The sequence below is a fragment of the Zosterops lateralis genome (genome assembly GCF_965231275.1).
Source record: "Zosterops lateralis genome assembly, chromosome: 2".
Lineage (NCBI taxonomy): Eukaryota > Metazoa > Chordata > Aves > Passeriformes > Zosteropidae > Zosterops > Zosterops lateralis.
In genome coordinates, this window is record NC_139763.1 from 16,149,343 (window position 1) to 16,172,709 (window position 23,367).

At 38.2% G+C, this 23,367-nt stretch overlaps 1 protein-coding gene across 7 annotated transcripts in view; it reads left to right on the forward strand.

The window, feature by feature from the left end:
* SH3KBP1 (SH3 domain containing kinase binding protein 1) overlaps positions 1 to 23,367 on the forward strand; it is a 212,329-nt gene that overhangs the window by 125,863 nt on the left and 63,099 nt on the right. For 5 of the 7 annotated variants that reach the window (XM_083855052.1, XM_083855046.1, XM_083855047.1 and 2 more), the window contains one exon: positions 2,702 to 2,898. In XM_083855052.1, coding sequence (XP_083711178.1) covers positions 2,702 to 2,898 — 197 coding nt within the window. Of the gene's footprint in view, positions 1 to 2,701; positions 2,899 to 9,904; positions 10,145 to 11,356; positions 11,495 to 23,367 lie in introns of those variants that run through there. The other 2 variants (XM_083855049.1, XM_083855051.1) reach the window with 2 other exon arrangements.

Consider the following 23,367-nt stretch of genomic DNA (forward strand, 5'->3'; position numbering starts at 1 on the left):
ATGCTGTTTTCATTTTGAGGTCTGTATACTGAGACAGCTCTGTGGCAGTATAGAGAATGAACAACTCTTGGATTATCATCAAGCACAGATGGATGATTCTTGGGAAATCTGTTGTGAACCTGAGGTGAAGCTTCTGATGCAAAGTGTGATGCCTCATCACAGAAGAATGGTCATAAAAGCTGAAAATGCCATAATGAAAAACAAGTGATGACCCAGAAAGAAACAAAGCTTTATTCTTATTGGGTCCCCTTGAGGTCTCTGATCTTTCTTTCATGTAAACTTCAAAGATCTCAAGTTCATGTGAGACCTGTTGAGTAATTCTCACAATTACTTTCCTATTTTAATTCCATCCATTGACCAAAGTCCAGATCTTCTTCTTCCACAATTAGAGATGCAAAAAAACTATGTTGATAACCTATTTTAAAGATAGCTTTTCTGTTCATTTCAGGGAGTGGCCAAGAGCAGTCATGGATCCTTATCAGTTACTTCTGGAGGGAGGTGTCTTCACTGCTTCTTCCCTCCATCACAGAATAGTTTGAGATTTTGGCAAAGATGGCAGTGGAAACCTTTGCCAGAGAGTAATTTTCCATATCAAGATATTTCGTTCAGCTAAAAGACAACAATCACTACAATTGGTTTGAGTTGTGGATGTTTTGTACTCAATATAGTCAATTGCTGACCATTGTCTTTGCACTTGGACGTGGTAACTACAGTTGGTTCTAGCTTCTGTCTCAGCCAGGGCCCCAGTGATTGATAATTTACAAAGCTGGAGAAAGTCCAGTTGGTAGAACTTACAGCATCTTCAGTTACTGCCCAAGTCAGAGCAAGGGGAGGGAACAAGAAAGGGGCAGTGACTTTGCCACTCTTTGCCCAAGATGATTTCTACTTGTCTGGCTTCATTTACCCTTGCATCCTGAGTGCCTCTGCTAGAAACACTGTGCAATGAATGGCTCTGCTGTGGATAACCACTCCTCTCTTGCCCTCCAGAGCACCAGGCAGCATCACAGTCAATGCTTAAATCCCCTGGTTACTGATTTCCTGAGGCCTGGAAGAGTAGTGCACAGGGTTTACTTTACTGATGGTAGGCATGCTACCATTCTAACTACCATAATAAATATGATAATTAACCAGACTTAAAGTTTTCTCCCAGGCCCTTATTAGAAAAATTAAATGTAAAGTAATCAAGACTTTTGCATATTTAAGGAAAGTATTGTAATGTAATTATTTAATATTCATTTAAATTGCAATCCTGCACAGCTTATGGAACAAATAACTTGTTCAGTATTATTTGAATTGAATTGAATTGAATATCTGAAGAAATAGAAATGTTGCTGATGTTCAACAATAGGTGTGGCAGCCACTCTGGAGGCTAGAGGGCCAAAGTATTTTGCTTAGTCTGTAGTCTTTCTGTTTGTTTCTAATTGGGAACTTTCTCTAATTCTGCTTTTATATTCCTTTCATGTTAAAGATACAGAAAATCTCAGGGCAGCATATCATGGCTTTTCTGGTTTTGGCTAAAAGTTCTGATCTGACACATAATTCCTGATTTCATTTCCTAGCAGCACTGAGGTATTGAAACCCATTTAACAGATGAGCCTCTCATGTCTTGGATCATGAAGTTGTACCTGGAGGCCTTAGGACTTCCACTGGTTTCTGAGGTTCATCTGTCAGCCTTTTATGATGAAAATCCATTGCAATCACCATTAAGAAGAAAAGCTTATTTGAAATTCTTTCTTTCTGACATCATGAGTGCTTGTTAGGGAAATGTGAGGATTTGGGCTTCTTATTATTAGGTGGAATTAGTCCTGTAGTAGCAGCAATTGCTGTGGTTTTCCTGGGAACAGTTAATTTAGGGAGGTGGATGTGAGTGGTCTAGGGAAGAAAACTTCAGTGGGTCACTTCTGTTGCCACTGGCTGTTTGACCTGATGCTGCACCCTTCTGTAAAGTGGCTGAAACATCACCTTATTGCATCTGTGGCCTCTGCTATTTGAGTAGCACATATTTTCAGATAATTGCAGATAAATTTTCCTATTCACTGAAAGAAGTAATGCAAATCAGAATGTCAGTGTTGATTTGTTACATTCCTAGAGGAGAGTGTGCATGGGTGCTTTTCTTATGAGGCTGTCTATGCTGCAGAGAGGTTTAATTTTCAGTGGGGAACATATTATGCAGCTTATTTGATTGCAAATTTGTTTGAACAGCTTTCAGCTTTATATTTCCCAGTTAGGTAATGTAGCTTTAGATACTAATTGCATAATTGGCTTGAGTCACCCAGATTTAAGGTACAGCGTGCCTGATCTGACTGCTTGTTAGCTTTGTGTGGCTTTATACAATAGGTGCCTTACAGCTGAATTTAACTCTTTCTTTTATTAAGGTCTCTTCCAAAGAGGTTTTGCCTGAGGAATAAGGATTTTCTTGGTAGTCAAGGAATCACCATCCTCATTTGTGAAGCTTTGATGCTGGAGTATGCATGTTTTGTGGATTTGTGGATTGGTGTACTTTCTAACCAGTACACCAATGTGATGAAGTAAAGTCATTTTTCAAAGTCAAAAATGAGTGCATGGCACTGAGAGCGTTTTCTCTACCTATTTCTTGTAGTTTCATTTTCCTCAAGAGGATGGTGGGAGGGATCCTTTTCCAGTCACGATCTGATCTGAAAATGCTGAACTTCACAACTTATTTCAGCCCTCCTTTTCACAGGCCTAAAAGATGCTACAGGCTCTGAGAGTGATGGTGGTGACTCTTGCAGTACAAAATCAGAAGGAGCCAATGGAGGCACGACAATCCAACCCAAAAAAGTCAAAGGTGTTGGCTTTGGAGATATCTTCAAAGACAAACCCATAAAGCTACGACCAAGATCAATAGAAGTTGAAAACGACTTCCTCCCAGTGGATAAGGTATGTGTCATTCCTTAATTGTCTCTTGGAGTTGGTTTAAAGAGATTTTCATCTCGAATTTTTGAGTTCTGTCACTGGCCAAAACCTGAAGCTTTATGGTCATTATTTCCTAATCTTTCTGTAGACAAGGTTCTACTTTTTTATTTTTGCCTCAGACCAGAAAATGGATTCTGATGAGGTTAGCTGCATACAAAAGTCAAATAAATAAATAAAAATTGATTGCTCTCAAGTATGTTCTTTAGGGAAACAAAAAAGTTCATGGTTTCCTATGAAGTCATGACTGAAAAAAATAATCTCTGAAATCCTTCCCTTTAAGTGAACAGTCAGATTTGCATAGAGTTACTGACTGATGTGTTGAGAAGTGATAAGAGGCTTCCACAGCCTCAAGTTCTGCTGTGGGCATAGTTACATGATGCATTTTCTTTGTCCCTGATGGTGATTTTAGGAAGCTTCTGGGCTCTTGATACCTGGTGTGGCAACTTCTCACCTTTTGATTCATGCTTGTCCACTTGTCTGTAGAAACAGGCACTACAGCAATTACCTTTTTTTGGCCTGCAAGATTTTTTTTTCAACCTAGACCATTTCAGTGATCTGATTTATAGCACAGCAGCTATTCCCACATCCACCCTGAGTTACAGTAGTACGAGAGAAGAGGAGGGTCCTGCAGGGAGGGATGAAAATTTCTCAACTTCTAAAGTATGCTGAGGGACATTTGGTTGATATTTTGCGGGTTACCATTTTTCATTTAGTATAAAGAGGGTAGGGAAGAGCTGGAATAATCCAAATGAAGGAAAAACCTAGACTGTATTACTGCTTGACCATTGCTGACTTCTTCAAAGCCTGCATGGTACCCTGCTTGTCTTCTGTTTCTGGGTGGACTTCCTAATTCACATGTGAAGCTTTGCAGAAGCATTTCTTTTCTTTTGAAGTCTTTGAAAAGCCCTTAAAAAGTGGCCTGCATTCCTTGGAGGAAAATCTCACTCCACTTTATAATAATGTGAAGTCTTATCTTTGTTGTGCACAAACAACTAACGGGTTTTTTACCCAGCCAGAAATGGAATATACCATTTTCAGGAAACTTATAACACAGACCTTCCTGCCTATGTCTTCAAGTTCTCCTAAAATTGATTAGTAGAAAATAATGGCTTGATTTCATAAACACAACTTCTCATTTGTGATTGAAATGTGTAGATAACTAAAGGCAACACTTATTTGCTGTTGATGCTTTTTTCCTGTCTAGGATGAGGTTAAACTTTGAGAAGAGCCATTCAGAGGCTTCAGCACTGCAATCTTTGCCTACTACCAGCACCAAAACATGAGTCAGTGACACGACACCTGTTAGGACTGCAGACCATTAACTGTTGGCCTAATTTTTCAGCCTTCGACTAGAGCTTTCTCATGCTTGTGACAAAAACAAAGACTAATATTTTGTAAACAACACATTCCTTCCAGGGGGAAGGACAAATTGATAGGCTGCTAGTTTGACCAGTGAAGTCTGAGGGGTGTCAACCACATCCCCCCAAATGCTGATCAAAGTCCAAACTCTATTTAAACCCTAAATCCAAAAAAAAGTTATTTTTCTCACTCTCAACTTGATGAGTAAGTATAGTTCTTTTCATGTCCTCTTACAACAATTAACCTCCCTAAAACACTTGTTTCCCAGCTGCAAGAAATTCCTCTCTTGTCATTGCCATGTTCTTTACCATTTAATGCTGAGTATAAGAGAATCCTGCATTAAGTTGGCCATCCCAAGCAAGGTCCAATTGAGCCTGAAAGCTGAAGCTCTGCATACTGGTTCAAAGTGTAGCAATGCATGAAGAATTCCAAATTGGTCCATATTTTTCTCAAGCAATGTAGTTTTTAAAGGGATCTTTGCCCTGTTATGTGTATTTCTCATTTACAAGTAGCCTTATTTTTTCAATAACTTGTAAACTTTTGAAGAAAGAGAAAAAAATGCTTTCCTCTATTCTCCCTATTTTAATTTTTTAATGCTTTCTGAAGTTTGGAGACCCTAAAATTCTTTCTGTTGCTTCTTCTTGATACAATTATTGATGAACTATTACTATAATGATAATTTTAACTTTTTTGATTTAAAATACTTCCTAGCAAGAGTTGTTTTTTAAAAAGCATCAGTAAGCTACTGTGAGGACTTTATAATGTGGAATTATTTATAACACGATAGTTCCCATGTAAAATGTCAGTCCCATTTACAGAAGAATCAGCAGGGTCTTATTTTGTTGGTGTTATCACTTTGTGTTCTAATATGTTTTCAATTTTATGAATCATAAGCTTAGATCATATTTCACACAGAATTACTGGAGTGTTAAAAAGGCTTTTACACAAATATTGGCAGGAACATGAAGGCAGAAAGGTTTGCTGCCAGCTGAGCAGAAGCAGATGCCATTAGGCTCTCCTGTAAATCACCAGGCAGTTTAATGTGCTTCAAGCATTTGCTCAATGGCAGCAATGTGGGATATAATCACCCTTATCTTTTAAGGTGATCAATAAACTCTCAATAAAAGGCAAAACTGAGGAATTGCGTGAAACACCATTGGTTTTATTGGTGTGCAGAATTCACTGCTTAGCTGTTATTTGCTGTAAAAATCACAGAGGCAGATTATCCTAGGGAAATTAATGATGCAGCCGTGGGAGTTTAGTTTGAGCAGCTCTATCAGAGCTCTGCTCTTTTAGAAAAATAGAAGAATCAAATACTTATGCTTTGTAGTCTATTTTATTGCCTGTTGATGCTGACAAGTCGACCACTGGCCATGTATAAGCAGAATCAGATTCCTGAGGCTTGGCTCTGACAAATTTCCATTACTAATAAATGTAAGTGATTTTTTTACAGTGCTGCACCGTGACCGAAGTCATAGTCAGGTGCAGTCATAGTCAAGACTCACAAACAGATGAGTTTTTAGAAGAAATACAGTATGCATATAGACAGGTTGTGTCTCCTGAGAAGGTTTATGGTAATACTCTTGAAGCAGCACAATGTTTATGGTCAAATAGAAATGCCTGTCTCACATGCCGCTCTTCTGCTCTGCAGCTTCAACACATTTAAACAGGTGCCTATGCTTACTTATTTTTTTCCTTTTTCATTTTTCAGTAGCTTATCTAAAGGTTCTGTTGCTAGGTTGGACTTCCTTCCAATATGATCTATATGTGCTTCTGTTTCTGTTGTTCTAACAAACTATCGTTTTTGCCTCTCCTGTATCTAAGAATAAATCTCTACAAGTACAAAATTAATTCAACCACTACCTTAGTCTGAGTTAAGTGTATTGGGTTGATTTGTGAGTTGAGGCTTCAGCTTGCAAATCCTAAAGACTACGATAGGTGAATATAAACTAAAAGGTCTTAAAAAGCTATTTTTATCTTTCTGAAAACTGTCCTTACTGCAGAAGAGACTATTGAGTGTATTTTTTACATTTTCCACTTGGGATGTATTTGTAACTCTCTTTCATAGTTGGCTAGCAGTGGTGGATTTGAGCAGAACTAGATTTCATGAACATCCTTTGATGAGATCACAGTACTGTTTGCCAAAACTGAGTGTAAATTATATACTCAGCCATCAACTCAGGGAGTATTGCAGACACTGTAATGATTTAATGTAAAGGGGGAGGCTGTCATGGCTTTAGAGTCAGCAACTTGTAAGATCTAGTTAACTGGTGTTTAGGGATCCTTACTGCAAAACACTGAATTCACAAAGAAATTTTTATTTTTTATCTATTCAGTATGTCTTGGAGAGGAGAAATGGAGAACTAATGGAAGTAGACACAAGGGCTAGAAGGGCTAGAAGCTTTTGTCAATTATTAAGTCTACCTGTCCTTTATAATAAGATAAAAATTTGTAAACTCTGAGACTGAATGCCTGCAAGGTCTGAGTTTCTATTTTGAGCTGACAAGCTGGGAACCCAGAAACTGTGGTAAGAGTCTGCCTTTGCACACCTGTTCTGTCAGTTCCTGCCTGCTTGCTTGCAAAAAAACATTTTTACCTCTTAATTTTCAGCTGTCATTTAAAGAGAAGTCTTTGAGAGACACAAGTTGGAGGCTCCTGCTGGCGTTTCTAAGCCAGCTGATGACATGCCTGCGTTCTGCCAGCCCTGCCCAGTGTCACCTGTGGTGCATGGCCAGCCCTGGCTGTGTCTGCCACTTGTGCCTGCATCTCATGGCTCCCTGCTGCTTTCTTTGCCTCTCCAATGCCTTTGGAAGTGCTTGCTCCCCTAATAGAAATGTTGGAGTCAGTGCTCAAAATCCTGAGATTAAAAATGAATGCAAGCAAAACCACCTGGTACTGACTAGAAACACTATTAAAAACACCTGCTGAGGCAGAGAGCATGCAGTGGGAGCACCAAGTGTGTGTGCAGCACTTTGCACTTGAAAGCACAGGTTTCTGGCATTCCTTTCTTCAGAGACAGCCATCGGCAGTGGCAGCAGCAGACGTGGCAAGCATCAGCAGTTTGTCGAATTCTGTGTAGGAACAGAGGAAGCACTCATCTGTTCAAGCTACATTCATGTTCTGCTTTGAAATCTCTATCTGCTACAGTCTGGCATCCCTGTCCTAACCATTTATTCTAGTGCCATCTTGTGAGGAAACCTGCAGGGGAGGAAGGACCCTGACCCCTTCTGCAGCTGTCATGAGAGCAGGGCTGCCTGCAGCGGGGTTTCGCTCCTTTGCTGGTGTAACTTCCCATTCCTTGACTTCACTGTAGAAATAGGATTTGTGTGTTTCTTTCATTATGTGAAAATATAGTACAAGTTTGCAAATGGTGGCTGATGTTCATGAGGCAGTGTGGACATTATAAATGAATACTTTAGAAGATTTACTGCCCTATTCTGGAGGAATAAGAAGAAGGGGTAGGGGAATTAAGATTGATGGGAGAGTTGATAAGCAGCTTGCCCCATTTTGGGAAGGCAGACTCAAAGCAGGGCCCAGAACTAAGGGGAATAGAATGGGAAATGCAAAAATCAGTTTAAAGAGAGGTATAAATTTGATAACTTCAGCTGGCAGTGACTCTCTGCTGAGTCACTGAATTGTGCAATGTGAGTGAAGAATGACTCCTGACTTCTGTATGCTTCCTTCCCTTCCATGCTATCCCATCTGTGCTTTCATGTTCGGTCACTTTGGTTTCTAAAATGTTCAAGCTGTCTGAACAGGGTTGTCCAGGTATCAATGACATGGTTCAGTTTACCCATCAGCCTGCACTACTGGTTTTTGACAGAGGATGTTACCCACACCCTGATTTGTACTGCCTGTGATGTTTTATTAGGCTTTTTTTTTTTTTTTTTTTAATTAAAGCAGCTATTTGACTCTAAGTAATCACAAATTAGTTGTTGTCCATGCCACAAGACTTTACATGTATACAGTTGGACTTTATTCAGAAAAAATTTGTCAGTGTGAAAGAAACACACCAAACATATGCATGAATGTATTTTCAGCTTATGTTTCTGACTCGAGCTGCTTGGAGAACATCTTAAAATAGAAGCAGAGTAGTGTAAGAAGTATTGATAGTACTACAAGTCATTCCTAAAAGCAAAGTGGAAGGTCTGATCTTTCCTCCTGGGGCACAGCACTGGGTTTCTGCCAGATCGAGTTCTCCTGGAGGAGTGCTCCATGGGAAGGAAAACTCCTGTTATTTCAGTCATGGTTTTGATTAGGAAATCTTAGGATGCTCCAGTCAGAAAAACAGGATGTGTAGGTTTAAGCTAATGCAATTTTATTTCATAATAGGATGGCAATAAAAGTCTATAGGTTTTAAGTTGCTCTGGATCCAGCTGTTGATCATTAGCTTGCAAGTCATTGTATATATCTGAATTTCAGTTGAATCCGTATCATTACCAGGCCTTTTACCCCAACAGACATTCTAAAAGAAGAATTGTTAAAAACCCCTAAAAAGCTTTGCTTACGTAGCTTAAAATAAAGCTGATTTCCTGAGTTCCAGAGATACTTGATGGAGACTTAAACTGAATTTCTAGGAATGTTTGTCTCATATTTCAACAGTGCAGAGAAAATGCTTCAGAAAGTAACAGTACTGAGATGCAAGCTGGCTTAGTTACTGTCTGATGAGCTTCAAGAGGACTGAGTCAATATGATATGTTTATTAATAGCAATAAAATTACCTGAGCAAAATTATTTATATACATTGATGTGAAAAGATTTAAATTTGTGTGATCAAAACTTTAGGGATAAACAGTTTTATAAACTGTTCTAGTGTTTCTCAGTAAAATGTATTTTTCTTTCTTGCTCCATTTTTAATTACTACATCTGAGTTGTTAAGTTTTACAACTTTGACAAGATTATAAAGAAATTCTAATGAAATAACTTCTGATATTCTTAGCACACATTAACTTTGAAAACTGAAGAAATAGGCAAAAAAAATTACCTGCCTTGAATTTACTTACCACTTTGAAAATTACATAAATAAAAAGACTGATGAATGTAAACCAAACAATATAACCTTTAAAGTGAAATCTGTGCCCTCATCTTCTGTTGTCTATTTAGCTTTGTTAGCTTGTGGAATTTTTCTGAAATGTTTTCTTTCTTCATATTTTTCCTAGTTGAGGATTATTTTTTGATAGTCAAATGGAAATGAGAATGTACAGTATCTTGTGGCTTGCTTAAATATAAATCTTTAATTTCTTCCAAATCATCTGTGTCTTTTCCTCCCCTGCCCTTATGCAGACATTTTAAAGTTGAATGTTTGTAGGGAGGCAGGATTAAGAATTTATAAGATTTTAATGGAACAGAGCATCATGTTATTGATAGTCCAGTTTCTTGAACATTTTTCTTTAAAAACAAAAGCCAAAACAAAATGTAAGTTACATGAAATTTCAACCTTTTTTCCCCTCCACCAGAAAGACCAATACATTCAGAATTTGTCATAAGCTCATTTGCCAATAGTTATTTGCAAAATTTACTGCCTGGGCTGCACACAAAAGTTCTGTAAGTCATCACTCACATCCTTGCTTCTCTTAGCTGGTGGTCTCAAGAAGTCAGGAAAGTCTAAGCTGGAAAGGCGAGGAAACTTCTTGCTGTGAGTGAGCAGAGGTAGGAAAAGGTCCAGATTTCCTGTGAAATAAACAAGTGGAGCTTTTGTTTCCTGGGGATGGCCCGGCCTGTGAGTCAGTGTCAGGGCTGGGCTCCTGCCCTCACTGAGCTGAGCTCATGCAAGGAAGGGGCAGGACTCCAGGACTCTTCTTGGACACTTCCAGCTGCTGAAAGGCAGCTTGGCTTCACAATGGGAGAGGAGGTATTTATTTTACAATTAGTTGGGGTTTTCTTTCTGTGGCTGTTTAAAACTGTATAGTGATATATACTCTGCATAGCACAGGTTTCAGCTGTAGAGTTCTCTGGCTCTTCTGCACACCTTGGAGATGGTGGGTAGGTAAAAAGAAAAGAAGGAAAAAGAGTGCTGAGGATCCTGAAATCCATTCCTGCTGTGAAGGTCCATATTAGAATAGGGGGTTATTTTTCTGTGAAAAACATATTCTCTCCAGGCTCTTTTTAGCTTGAGTTTTTTCCTTTCTGCCTGTTTGGCCATTAAACTTGCACACATGTTTTCTATTTCTATATGAAGTGGTTTCAATTTTCTTACTCTAAAGAATAATACAAATTTAGAGTTAAGCAAGACAAGTTTTAAAGTCTTTAGAATGTGTTACTCTTTCAAATATTTGCTTAATAAGTCAAAATTCACCACCCCCATCCTGTGGGTTTTTTTTGTCCTAAATACACTAACAAAAGTGTACTTCTTCTTGGAAGAAAAAAGAGGAAGAGCTTTACTAATTCCTCTTCTATGTGAGGTGCCATTTGTCCAAGTGAGGAAAATTGATATGAATGAATGTTTTAGAAAATTATATTGCAATAATAAAACATTTTTTCTTCTCCCTCCAAGAAAAAAGCAGCTCAAATCAACTGTTGCTTGTAAAATTTTATAGGAAGCTGAATGGAGAGATACCAAGTAAACTGTTTAATTATTTGCAGATATTTCAGGAGCTCTTAGTACAAAAATGTAAATTTCCTTGAACTTTGTCTTTTCACAGCTAAAGTCAGTAAGCTATGCAAAAATGAAGCAACAAGTTTTTTGAGTTGCTTTTCCTCCTAAAACGTGCCATGTGTCTTCCTTTTTTTCTGCCTTAAATAAAGAAAAGAGGAAGGAGGAAAGGAGGAGTGTGAAAGGATCACAGATCAGTCAGGCACTTGGTAAGATAAAAAAATCTGTAGGCCAGTTTCTAAGAAGCCTTTTTAATGCTTTGTGTGTATTTCTATGGGAGTTCTTGGCATTCTGTGTTTCTAAAATAGTCCTTAAATACTAGAGATGTGAGCTTATATTATTACAATTAGTTGACTAAGTGCTTTATAAAAGCTTCCCAATGAAAGTCGAGGAGAGGGGAGAGAGGGCAGCTTGGGGAGGAAGTCCTGATGCAGCAGTGAGTGGGAGCCAAGCAGGGGCTGCTGGTGGCTGCTTTCTCCTGGGTGCTGGGCTCTTTGCCATGCACTGGCCACACAGAGAGTAGAGTCCTCCACCTGGACCGCTGATACTTTCTTCTGCAGCAGTCTCAGTACCTAAAGCACTTGCTGGAAAGAAAAGCTGAAACACATGGTAAAAGTCATTTTCCATTTGTGTTTTGAGTTACTTGTTGCTCTGCAGTTTTGCCTGTAAGTGTTAAAATAAAAATATCTCCCTATTCTTCCTCATTGACTTCTGATTTCAGTGATGTGAGGGGAAAAAACCCAAATCTAAAAAAATTAGATTTAATCTGGGGAGAAAAGAAGAAGTATAATTCCAAAATGGAAGAACTGTTTGTTGTCAGCACTAAATCTGGGATAATCTACATGATGGTATGGACGGTATGGGTTCATTCTTTTGTTCATAATAATTGAATTTGAAAAATATTGAACAGCTTGTCAGTTTGTTGACAAAATCATAACTTTCACAAAAGAGCAAAGAGATATTATTGCCACTTTAATGAGGAAGATATTAAAGAAGAGACATTCCCTGCTTGCCGTTTTCGTAGATTTTTTTATTCTTAGAGATGAAAGTAGCTGCACTGCTTTCCTTACTGCTGCAAAAAGAAGTGGAGATTCAAGTAGCAGTTGTAAGGTTCAATAATTATTGTAAAAGAGGGAGGTTTTATAATTTTGGTTTCTAAGCTGGATGGTGCAATCTGGATCATGCAAGTTACCAGCTGCAATCTAGACAGGCATGATTCTCCTGGGAGAGTAGGAAAGAATTTCATTCACTCAGTGCAGACTGACTAAAGTATTTTTCCTAGAAGAGGTAGAAATTAATTGTGAATGGCAACCTGCAAGTTCATGACAAAGAGAGCAAGGGGACATGTTTCCTTTACATTTATGTGAAGGAAAATAAAAAAGGAGAATGGAAAATAAAGCAGGGAAGAAAGAAGGCTTTCTGTTTAAAAAAACCACTTTTGATACAAAAGCACGTCCTAGTATTACAAATCTGCAGCTTGAGGAAAAAAGAAAATGAGCTTGCTCATCGTGCTCATTTTGATGTGCATGCTTCCAGAGCTCTGAGATCAGGCAGCTGGGAGCGTGCTGTGTGGGTTTCATTCTGTGTTTGCCTTTTATTTCATTTACTAAAGTATTTTTACTCATCAGTGATTCTAATATCTCTCGCTCCATTTGTTTCAGCAGCATCTATCTAATCTAAACTCTTATGTTCACTTTCTCACCATTAACCTTTTAGGAAGGCAGATTTTTAGTTCATTAATGGTTTGAAACTGACAGCCTGACAGCATCAAATGTCAGGATTCCAAATTTTACAGAAATACTGGTGTTTTAATGCATGCAAGTTAAGATATATAGGTTTCTCTCTTGTCCAACACATCAAGCATGTTGATAGCAAAAAGCCTCTCCAGTTACCTCCCTGACAATAGTTTCAAATTTTAAGAACTTGTCAAAATACGAAGTTACAAGAGCTGTAGAGTCTGAACTTAGCTACTGGTAGAAGGAGTTTAACTGTGGAGAACACTGCAAAAAGCAAAATGTGCACTGTTCTGGTCTCCAAGCTACCCAGAGTTTTAATGGAAATGATGTTTCACTGTTCATGGGGTTTTTTTCTACCCCCTTTCCCATCTAAGAGGTTAAACCAAAAATTTTGCATTGCATGGTTTACCTACTTATTTCTTTGAATATTATTTCAGATAGCACAGATTTCTCTGGTGAGTTGCATAATGCTAATGAAGATATTCATCATCTGTGGTTTGAAGACTGATGGTGGTAGTTTAATACCTGGTAGTTTTAGTGCTTGGGTAGCTGGGTGAGACATTTGGTGCTGTCTCAAGTCATTTCTAAATGGAACTCAATAGCTGGAAACAGGAACAGAACTAATTTTCCCTTTAAGCAGTTCTGAAATTGCTGAAGAGATGTTTTGTCATTGCAAATGGGAAGTTAGGAGTCTGTGAAGCAGCCTCTCTAATTAGTAGTCTTCCCCTCTATGAAGGTTTGAGACTCCTTTAAATGCAGAAATATAAATTACATGAATGTGGACGATACAGTTACACTTCAACATATACATCAATTTCATCACTGAGAGAAGGTTTTGTATTCATAGTCTGAAATACTGTGCATCTGAAGCACAGTAGTTTAGCAGTTTCTCAGCAAAACCTGGTAACAGTCAAAGCCCTTCCAGACAGCTTGACTGGGAATAAATCAGAATTTATTCAGGAGGTTGGTAAATTGTACCAGGTTTCACTTTGTAGTGTTATGATGGACATAATCCACCTTACAGGTCATAGCATGATTGAGGTAGCTAAACAGGAAATGTAAATATACATTTCTGTACTGTGAATCTGTCTTTTTCATTGCAATAGCTGACTGTCAATCCAGTATTTGATTTTTAGAATCTTTTAGATTCATAGTGGGTTTTTCACTTCTGTGGCAGCTAAAAAAGATGGCCCAGGAAAACATTTCTTGGTTTTGATTTTTTTTCACTGAAAATTTCTGTAGTGTCCTATCAGAGGACTGTATCATTTTGAAGGCTCTTCTGATTATTTTCTCCATGTATCTTTGTTCTCTCTATGATTTTGCTTTCTTTTTAACTGAAGAACTTAGTGCGTTTGATAATATTTGAGGTGGGGGGTGGGTAGATAGGAGTTGGAGTAGTCCCTTTAAGTTTTCCTTAAGTTATCACTTCGGTTTTATATAAATTTACTGTCTGACGAGTCCTATATTCAATATTCCATTTGTTAAAGAATAGTATTTCTTGAAAATTGGAAGATCCTGGGAAATCTGTAGTTCAGGTCAGGCCTGTGCCTGGGCTCACGTTGTGTCTCCACAAGAGGTCAATACTGGAAGCCTGGGGAAGACTCTTGGAACAAGTTGCACAAAGAAATTCCTGTGGGGAGTCTTAAAAGCCTCTAATAAATTTTGAAATTTGTATTAATAGCCATAATGGATTTTTGTTCCTTGGCAAATCAAGTTAGTCACATTTTCATTGCACATAACATTTTAGCACCAGTAGTTCCTGTGAAAGTGTTCCAGTCTGCTGGGTCACACACTGTGGGAAGGAGTTGCCTCCCTCTGTTTGTTTTGAATGTGGCACCTGCTAATTTCATCTGATAGCCCTTAATTTTTATTACTGGAAGAGATGAGTGAGTCCCTAATTTTTATTACTGGAAGAGATAATGAGTGACTCCTCCCTATCTAACGTCTCTCCTGATTTTTATAGACTTGTGTCACCTGTGTGTAACTTTTTTTCCCAGAATGAGGGATCTATTCCGTATGTTTGATCATTCTTGGTGACTTTCTGTCTTTTTCAGTCCTTTTGGGAACTCAGGTGGTTTATGTGTGAGGGCAAAAGGAGGTGAGAACCTCACAGTAGTCAAGGTGTTGAACGAATTTGGGCAGCATTTTGATAGCACTTTCCTTTGCTCTTTATTGCTTTCCAAAGTATTAACAACTATGGGTTCCAAAGCCAGTCATTTCTGTCTTAAGATAGCACTTTTCGTCGAAATGTGTTGTTTTATTTTTACCTGAACTCAGTTTCTGTCTTTCCCCTTTGGTGGGTCATCTGTGAAGGTGTGGAAAACAAGAGCCTTGATCTAGATATCTGAACAACCCCACAGATCACCATGGTGGAATCCTATTCTTTGTTTTTTCATCTTCTAATAAGTTACTTATCCAAGTTAATATCTTCTTCTAAAGGATGAACAATAAACTCTTCCTAATCTCAGTTTTAGTTTTGAGTATGCAGTGAGGTTACAATTTCAATCTTCTTAGGGAGCTATAACCAGGAACTTTTTAAATTCACGTATTTTAATGAAAATTGCTGTGAATTGGCTATGCAAAATAGAAAAGATAATGCGGGACTTGTATGAAGACAAGACTGTATGCTGCAACATCTGTATTTAATTATCTAGGTATTAGGTAGCTAGATTTACAGATTTATTGCTGATCTGTAGATACGTAGATCGAGATAGATAAGGACAGATCTTTAGATAGATTGCCTGGCTGCTGTCCTGGCAGGTAACATGGACTACACAACAAAGAAATTTGAAAATAGCAATTATTATGGGATTCTGGTGATTGAATTTAGGTGTTTATGATGTTGCTTGTAGACAAGAAGCAGTCTTTCTTCACAGTCTGTAGACTAAAAAGCAGTATTAGGACAGGAGCTTTCTTTATCCCAAAGATGAATTACATGCCAAAAGGACTGTTTCACCTCTAGTGACAAAAAGGAAGCCTATAGTGGCTATAGCCTACATCTGGCTCACAGTTGATATTTGAATGAAATTAACTCCATCTTGAATATAACTACATCAGAACACTAAATCATGTATTTTTACATCTCAGTGAAAAAACCAGCTGAATGCCATTGTACTAAGAAGTATAAGCAGATTACATGTAAACTGTGAGGCTCATGTAGTCACAACAGAGCAAGGGGCAGTATGAAACCCTCTATTTTAAGATTTCTTAGCTTTTCAGTGGTTAAGTAAGAAATCATGCTAAATAATCACTAAAATAATAAGCAATCATGAGTAACATATTCAGTAGATAAAATTTTATTCATACAAGATAAAAGCAATGAATTAAGTTTAATTGCAGGGCCTAGTGCCTTCTCCTAAATAAAATAAACACCTGAAAAATCTACCAGAGAATTTAGTCTCATCTTTAGTTTTGGAGTAACAGACTCTGAGCCAAATAGGGAGTGTCAACACATACTGATTAAATCGTCCTGGCCTTCCTTTATCTCTCCCTTTTCTTGTGTATGTAATCCTTCACAGTGGTATGCCAAAGGTAGCACAGACTTGTCATTTTGTCTTTATTTTGACACAAACATTGAGAATCACATAAATAATTCTTCGTTTGTCCAGCAGGTGGTTTTCAAGGACTTCCCTTTATGTGATTCTCAAATACTTTTTTGATGTAATTAAGGAACTTATTTAATTAAATATTTCAGAAACTATAGTTACTTTGAAAAATAAAATAGTTTTTAATTTTTTTAAAAAATGTGACTATTCCTCAAGGATTCAAAGAATTTATTCTTAGGCTTGATGTAGTTTAAGCATTTTAACCAATGAGTAGAGGTTGTTTTGCTTCTCATCAACTCTAAGAAAGAATTATATCAGAACAATAAACATCAGTGATGAATTGGGAAAAACAGCTCCAGAAAAATCATGTTTTCTTCTAAAATTTCCCTTGTCTGGGGATCTCGGTTGTTTCCTTTGCATTGTTTACTTGCTTGCCTGCTTATCTGCTGGATTCCAGGGCTGTGACAGTGGATGACAGATACAGTAATTGTAAGATGCTCTGACAATCAGTGCTGTATTTCTGGGACATCAAGTGAACTAAGGGTGGTGTCACATAATCACAACCTGTTTACCAGTCTCTGCAATGGGCATTGTAGTAGGGTTTAGACTGACATGCTATTTTTATACACAGCTTGTCTTTTCTTTCTTTTTCTTTCTTTGTATTCAAGAACTCCTGAATTCAACACTAGAAAGCATATCTTCAGATACCTTCAGTTTTTCTGCATATGCACACTAATTCCAAAAGCCTTTAACATTCAAGCAGTGTATTCTTGTTGGCTACTTGAGTATTGCTTTCCTCTAAAGCACTGGTGGTGGTGTAGCCAGTTCCCAGTGGACTGATGTACACGAGCATTTATAGGGCCTCCACTTCTCCACTCTTGACTTGTCTGCTTGGTCCAAACTTGTTAATTGTGGTAAGAGTCATGCCGATGGTTGAAATTGTGTTCATTTCCAGGGAGCTCCAGTGGGATGACACTTTGGTCTTTTGCTTTGTAACAACAGGATGTTTATTTGAAGGATCATCTTTTATTTAGAAATTGTTGATTTTGTCTAGACAGAGAGAATTAAGATGCCAGCAGTTCATAGGCCTTTCACAGCATCTAAATACAGGGGTTTGGAATCTTGCTGCAGAAGGGTAAAGTCTTTCACAGGTAAAATCCTTTTCAAAATTTAAAAAAAAGACTTATTTCTTTACAAAGACATGCTGTAAATCAGAAGGCCTATGCTCATTCAAATTCAAGAGTCATCTAATATAGACATCGATTGAAAAAACTGCACTTTAATCTGCTGGAATATGGATGAAGTGTGAAGACGTGCCTTTTTCAGGTTGTCAGATGGAAGAAAATATAGTTTGGCTATGTGAAAAGAAACTGTAATATGAAGCTTAAAATACTTTAATTGCTTTGTTGTCTGCATTCCGTGGAATATTTACCAAACATTCCACTAAAAAACTCTCTGAGTGTGTGCTACATCTGATGGTGTAGATAGAGGGACCATTCTTTAGGGAAGCTTCATCTGGTATTTAGAGCTGAGTGATCCTGTTTGAACTGTTGAATGATGTAAAATCAAGAATTACTAAAGAAGAGTTTGGACCCTGGGTTTGGGGCAGAGTTGGTTTATTTTTAAGTTCAAGCTGGGTGCCTCTGGAGAGAGACCCTGAACAAAGAAATCCCTGGGCCTTTTCACCCTCATACTCTCTGCACAAGATGTTCACATGCCCCATGTGCATCTCTTGGTCCAATGGTGAATTATTGTCTAGGGTCTTCCAATACCTCACTAGATTCTTTCTCCATGTCTACATGGGCAGGCCATTAAGTGCTCTCATCTTCCAGCTTGAGGCCCTCCAAGGTCTCAGCCCTTTCTGAAGGTGTCCACTCTTTGTTTCCTCCCCTGCTGAGCCAAGGGAAGTTCACCTGCACCGGGCTTTGAGCAGGGCCCACCTGTGCTAAGCTGTCAGTAGAAATGTGTGCAGTTTCAGCAACTGAGTCTCTGTATTAGCTGGGAGTGCACTGGGGAGATGTACCTGACTGGTTGGTGTTAAAAACCACAAATAATTGTACATGCTGGGGGATAGTCTTTCTAACAAAGCTGTGAAGAAAGTAGTTACAGAGAAAGAAGCTACTGTAAATGACTGAGGCCGTCAAATGTGTAGACAGGTGTTTAGTTCACTTTTCTTCAAGAATTTTTGTTTTCTCCATAAATGTTTTTTAAAATTCCCATTACCCTTTTTTAAGTCCCATTTGGTAACCCTTCAGAAAAGTGTTAACTCTGTCCTTTTGGGAAATCTCAGGATAGCAATACTTGCTCATGCTGTCACAGAAAGGGCTTTATGTGGAGCTGACTATTGGTGGCATGGGAAAATATGAAATCTTGGACATTTATTTTCTTTCTGACAGAGTGAGATCAGTTTGACATCTGAAAGTCTTTGGGGTTTTTAGATTTTGGCTCTTTTTTAGATTTTAAGGCAGAACTGATAGGATGGATAGAGGACTTGATGACATTCCTTAAGCACTTGATACATATTGGAAAAAAAAAGAAATTAATTTGGCTGCTCCTTCACACCAGCATTTTACATAGTCAGTGAGAAGATTGTTTCTGCTCCTGTTAAGCCAGAGCTAGAAGACTCTAAAAACTAGTTCTGCTGCTTTGTGAACAAATGTTCTCAGTTGCAAAATGGAGTGTAAAGACATATTGAAGAATACGGCATTTATACTCTCACTAATAGTGGCCCTGGATTTGCATATAGACCTATATATTAGAAAATTCTCATGCATATAAGCCACATCTAAATATACTAGTTGAGTTAAGAGGAAGTATTGTGGTCAGGGAAACGTGCCCTGTTTTTTCCTCTGACCCAGTCATTGAGGTTTTCTGAAATTCTAAAAGTTCAAAACATACCTAACTGTCTTTTCCTCCCATGTATAAAGCACCAATGCACATTGTTGTATTTTCACTATTCAAACTGATGAACTATGTTAAGCCTAATTTCCAGCTCATACAGCCCCTTTTAATGAATTCTTTAATTTCTGATGTATTCCTTAAGAATATCTTCATAGAGTTATATTCCAAGTAGCAGTTCCAAAACATTGCATATAGGATAAAGACCTCACTACACTTTCCAAAATAAATAATGATGCTGAATAAATTCTTTTTTTCCTCGTTCCTGGGTAAAAAAGCTATTGCTTCAAGAAGCCTATCTTGTTAAAGGAGCCTCAATTGATAAGTGTGTTACTTCGGTGCAAAGTATGACAGAATCTTCTGTATGGACCTATCTATGCTCAAATGACAATTCAATTAGAATTTTCAGGTGAAATGTTCTAGTCACATTAGACCTGAAAAATGAAAGTAAATAGACAAGTCAGATTTCAAGCACACAACAGAAAACCCTGAAGTACAATGCTAAAATATCCTGAAGGGAAAAACTTGGTCACAGGTGTACTTTTCTCCCTCTGGTAAGAGCTCAGTAATTGTAGGGAACAATAGCTTTAAGTGATAAAAACTCACTTGTATACTGTCCTTTTCAGGTTCTGCTTCTCTTGTGTTGTTCCCTGCTGTTACGGGGATTGCAGTTGAGACAAAATATATACAGGAAAGAAAATGAGACTGTTCAGACTGTACCATTGCCTCATTTACCTGACTTTGTGTGCCACCTCAACCATTTTTGCAATCACTGTTAATTCAGTATCAATGGTACAGAGGTCTGCAGTGATACAGATTTGCTGTGTACCAAAATGCCATCGAGGCCCACAGAACTGGTTATTTAGTGCTGGACTGTCCTTCCACTGGCTTCATTGACCTAAGCATAAATACTGCCAGGTTGCTGCTAAATCTGTCTCATCCCTCTGAATATCTGTATGCCAAATTGTGGTGATTATTCATGCTTTTATCAGCTGTTTCTGCAGCAAGAGGGCACTTCATCCCTTTTCATCTTTAGGATTTGCTTGTCAGGAGATTAGTGAAATTTGTGTCTGACAGCTAAATAATCTAATTATGGTTGCCTTGCAGAAATAGTTGGATTAACATTCTGCCTGTTTCGTTGATATTATTCTGTTGTATTGGGAGTCAACTTAGGCTTGGAGTCAGAAAACACAAACTGTTTTGTGGTTTTCCTCTACATTTTTCTTGTGTGACAGGACTAAGCAAGTCAGAGTGATATCTGCAGAGAAATGTAAGTGGAACAAGGCTCATAGCACCACCTAGAAAAGAAATTTATGATAATCAGCATGCTGGAGGAGAATAGATGGAAACTGAAAGAATATTTAGGAGTGTCTCTGTACCACCAGGCTAGAGATTCAAAGGCACAGAATGATATGCTACTCATCTTGCTGGAGATAACACCATTCTGCAGCCAACAATCCAAGATACAGCTTTAGAGAGAAAATGCAGAACTTCACTTGTCTTTGCAGCCTGGTATTTAGGACACTGCTGGGAGATGCCATTATGGGCATTCTGGTTCATGCTGCATTTGACTTCTAATTGCAAACATTATTGACAACATGATAGATTTAGGTAAATGGAGTGAGACAGTTTATACTGGGAGACGTCAGGGATTGCTGACAGGGTTGAGGATCCTGTTCTTGGATTTGGAACATCTAAATTCCCCAAAATTCCTTCAAGTTCTCAGTCTTGTTTTGTGCCTGTGTCCCAAAAGGGGTAAGATGTGCTTGCTTCTTGGGAATACTGAGCCTGATAGGTAGGAATGAATCAGGTAAAAGACTAACAGCAAAGCTGGAGATGTATATCAGTATTTTGTAGCATAGATCATTATGTCTAGAAGGGTTTGGACCATCTCCTTATGTAAAGGAAGAACAGAGGAGGAGAAAAAATTATATTGAAATCTTCAGTTCAACTTACTGAGTGTTCTTTGCTCCCATTATTCCTTTTTTTAGAAGTGAAGGTTTTGATAAATTGCACTGGGCCTTCAACTGAAGAAGACAATTAAATATCCTGTAATGACAGTTTTGGGAAAGAAAAGTCTATGTCGTGAAGATGTGTATTGGATCAGCAAGAATTTAAGTTGGACTTCCTTTGTTCTCCACACCACTAATAAACTTGGTAGCTATTTGACCTATATGGGAGTATGAGTGACATAGAACAGTTGGAGAGACAGTAGGAAAGTGTCTGGCTTATATGGGAGATGTCACTGTCTCCCATTTTTGTTTTCTTTTGTCTGAGAAAATGGTAGCTGTGATAATAATGCTTGGTCTGGGACTCCCAGCACACAATCCTTAGTTGTACTTGAGGTTTTTAACCTGTTATAGCAGAACCATCAGACTGACTAGATCACAGAGGATTCTGTGTCTCTTAGAGTGAGGAAAGTTTATCTTGGATGTTTCCTAATGAACAAATAAGTACTATATAAAGTTTCATGGAGGTGTTTTCAGAAAGTGGTGACACATTTTCCATGCAAATGTAGACCAGTTGGAAACATAAACAAATAATAATTTTTAAAGCCCCACCTCCTTTTAGGACCACTTCACAGGATGAATGAAACACCTTGGCAGTTCAGGTCCACCTGAAACCAGATTTGCATGATTTACCAATTTTTATTCCCTTTTCCTATCAGTGATGCTCATTTCACCCCTAGAAATCCCAGAGTGCAGTCCCCTGACAATTAAGGAATAGCACTTCCACTTGTCTTCTCTCCCTGTCCCATAACAAATTCAGGTATCCCTTCTCACTGGAGTGGGTCCTGTGTAACCCTCATAAAAATTATTTGAATTATTCCTCCTAGCTCCTAATAAAAGAGCAGCCTTGTTTAGATAGTATTCCCTTTTCTGTTCACAAGTTGCTTCCCAATACTGATTTATCACCTGCACAGGCATTTGTTCTGAATGAACAGATGAATTAATGTTTTCAAGCATTGCTCTTGCATCTGCTTCTATACACTAGGAAATAACTTTGCATAATGGATTTTCCACTAGGATACACAAATATCTTCCTTTTTGCCCATGATTCTTTTGTTGTGATCTGTAGCTTGTTAAAATTTAGCCTGTTGTGGGTTTATATGGTGTTTGGTTTCATGGCATAAAATCAATGATTCATGTATGGTAAAGCAATTACTAAAATATTTCCTTTAATTGATTGGTCTTGCATAATGATTTAATCTTTGAAAAAACCAAAACCTTCCCTAATTTAAAAGGTTTATTCATTTAGTGAGCATATCTGTACAAGCCAAATTGCAATGCAGTTTAGAGTATCTGCTTTCATTTTTTTCCTAAGCAATTTCATGAAGCAGAAGTGTGAATGAAAGTTTGATCATGACCAAGCCTGTACTGTGATGTGCAGCTCTCTTGAACTGCCCTGTTTGCCTCTGAACCAGAAGCTGCCTTCCCAGCCTTGCTTTCATCTTGAACGCATTCTGTACTTTCATCTGTGTAAATGCAAATGACTCATGGCTTCAAATTCTTCATTATATCTCTTTCAGTACAATTTTCACTGCTTTGCAGATGGATCTCAGGTTTATCATCATCCTTCTTGAGTTTAAACTCCTCCAGCACTACCAGGTCATTCACTTTTCTTAGTTTTGCCCTCTCTTGATTTGCAGATATCTGCCATCTCCTATTTTTCTCTTACCTCCCTAACCACTGGTTCAGTTGGTGCTTCTTATCTTTCATTCCCACTTCAGAGAAGAATTCAGGAGGTTCTCTAGAGTTTTGTTGTGCGTTTCTCTTCCGTAGCAGTCACAAACTCTGAATTCTGATTGGTGTTATAAGCTCATCAGAAGGTCAGGTTTTCTGCTTCCACCTGCAAGTTAAGTTGCAATGGGATGCTTTTGTGTATTATAATTTGTAGTCTGCATTGCTGTCAACATGGATTTGATGACTGTCTTGTGCACAACTCTCTCAACTGTCTTTCCTCCCTACATGCTCTTTTTACCAGCCTGAAAGCCCTGTGTGTATTTGAATCCTTTTCATAGGTACATTTTGACACATCATTATCAATGTGGAGCTCTCTGTATTCTTTATACACCTTGGAATGTTTCAGCTATTCAAAGAGCTCTACTCCTGTTACCTCTTATATTGACCAGTGTTTTCTTGTGGTCCTTACAGTACTCAGTGCTTCCAAGACTAGGTCTTAGCACTCTGGTCTCTAAACTTTTACTCAGGTGATCATGAAAGCATGGAGGAGCTTTCCTTGCCAGGAAAGGCAGCTAGGGCTTTTCAGAAACAGTTATGCTTATTTTCTCATCTACACATTG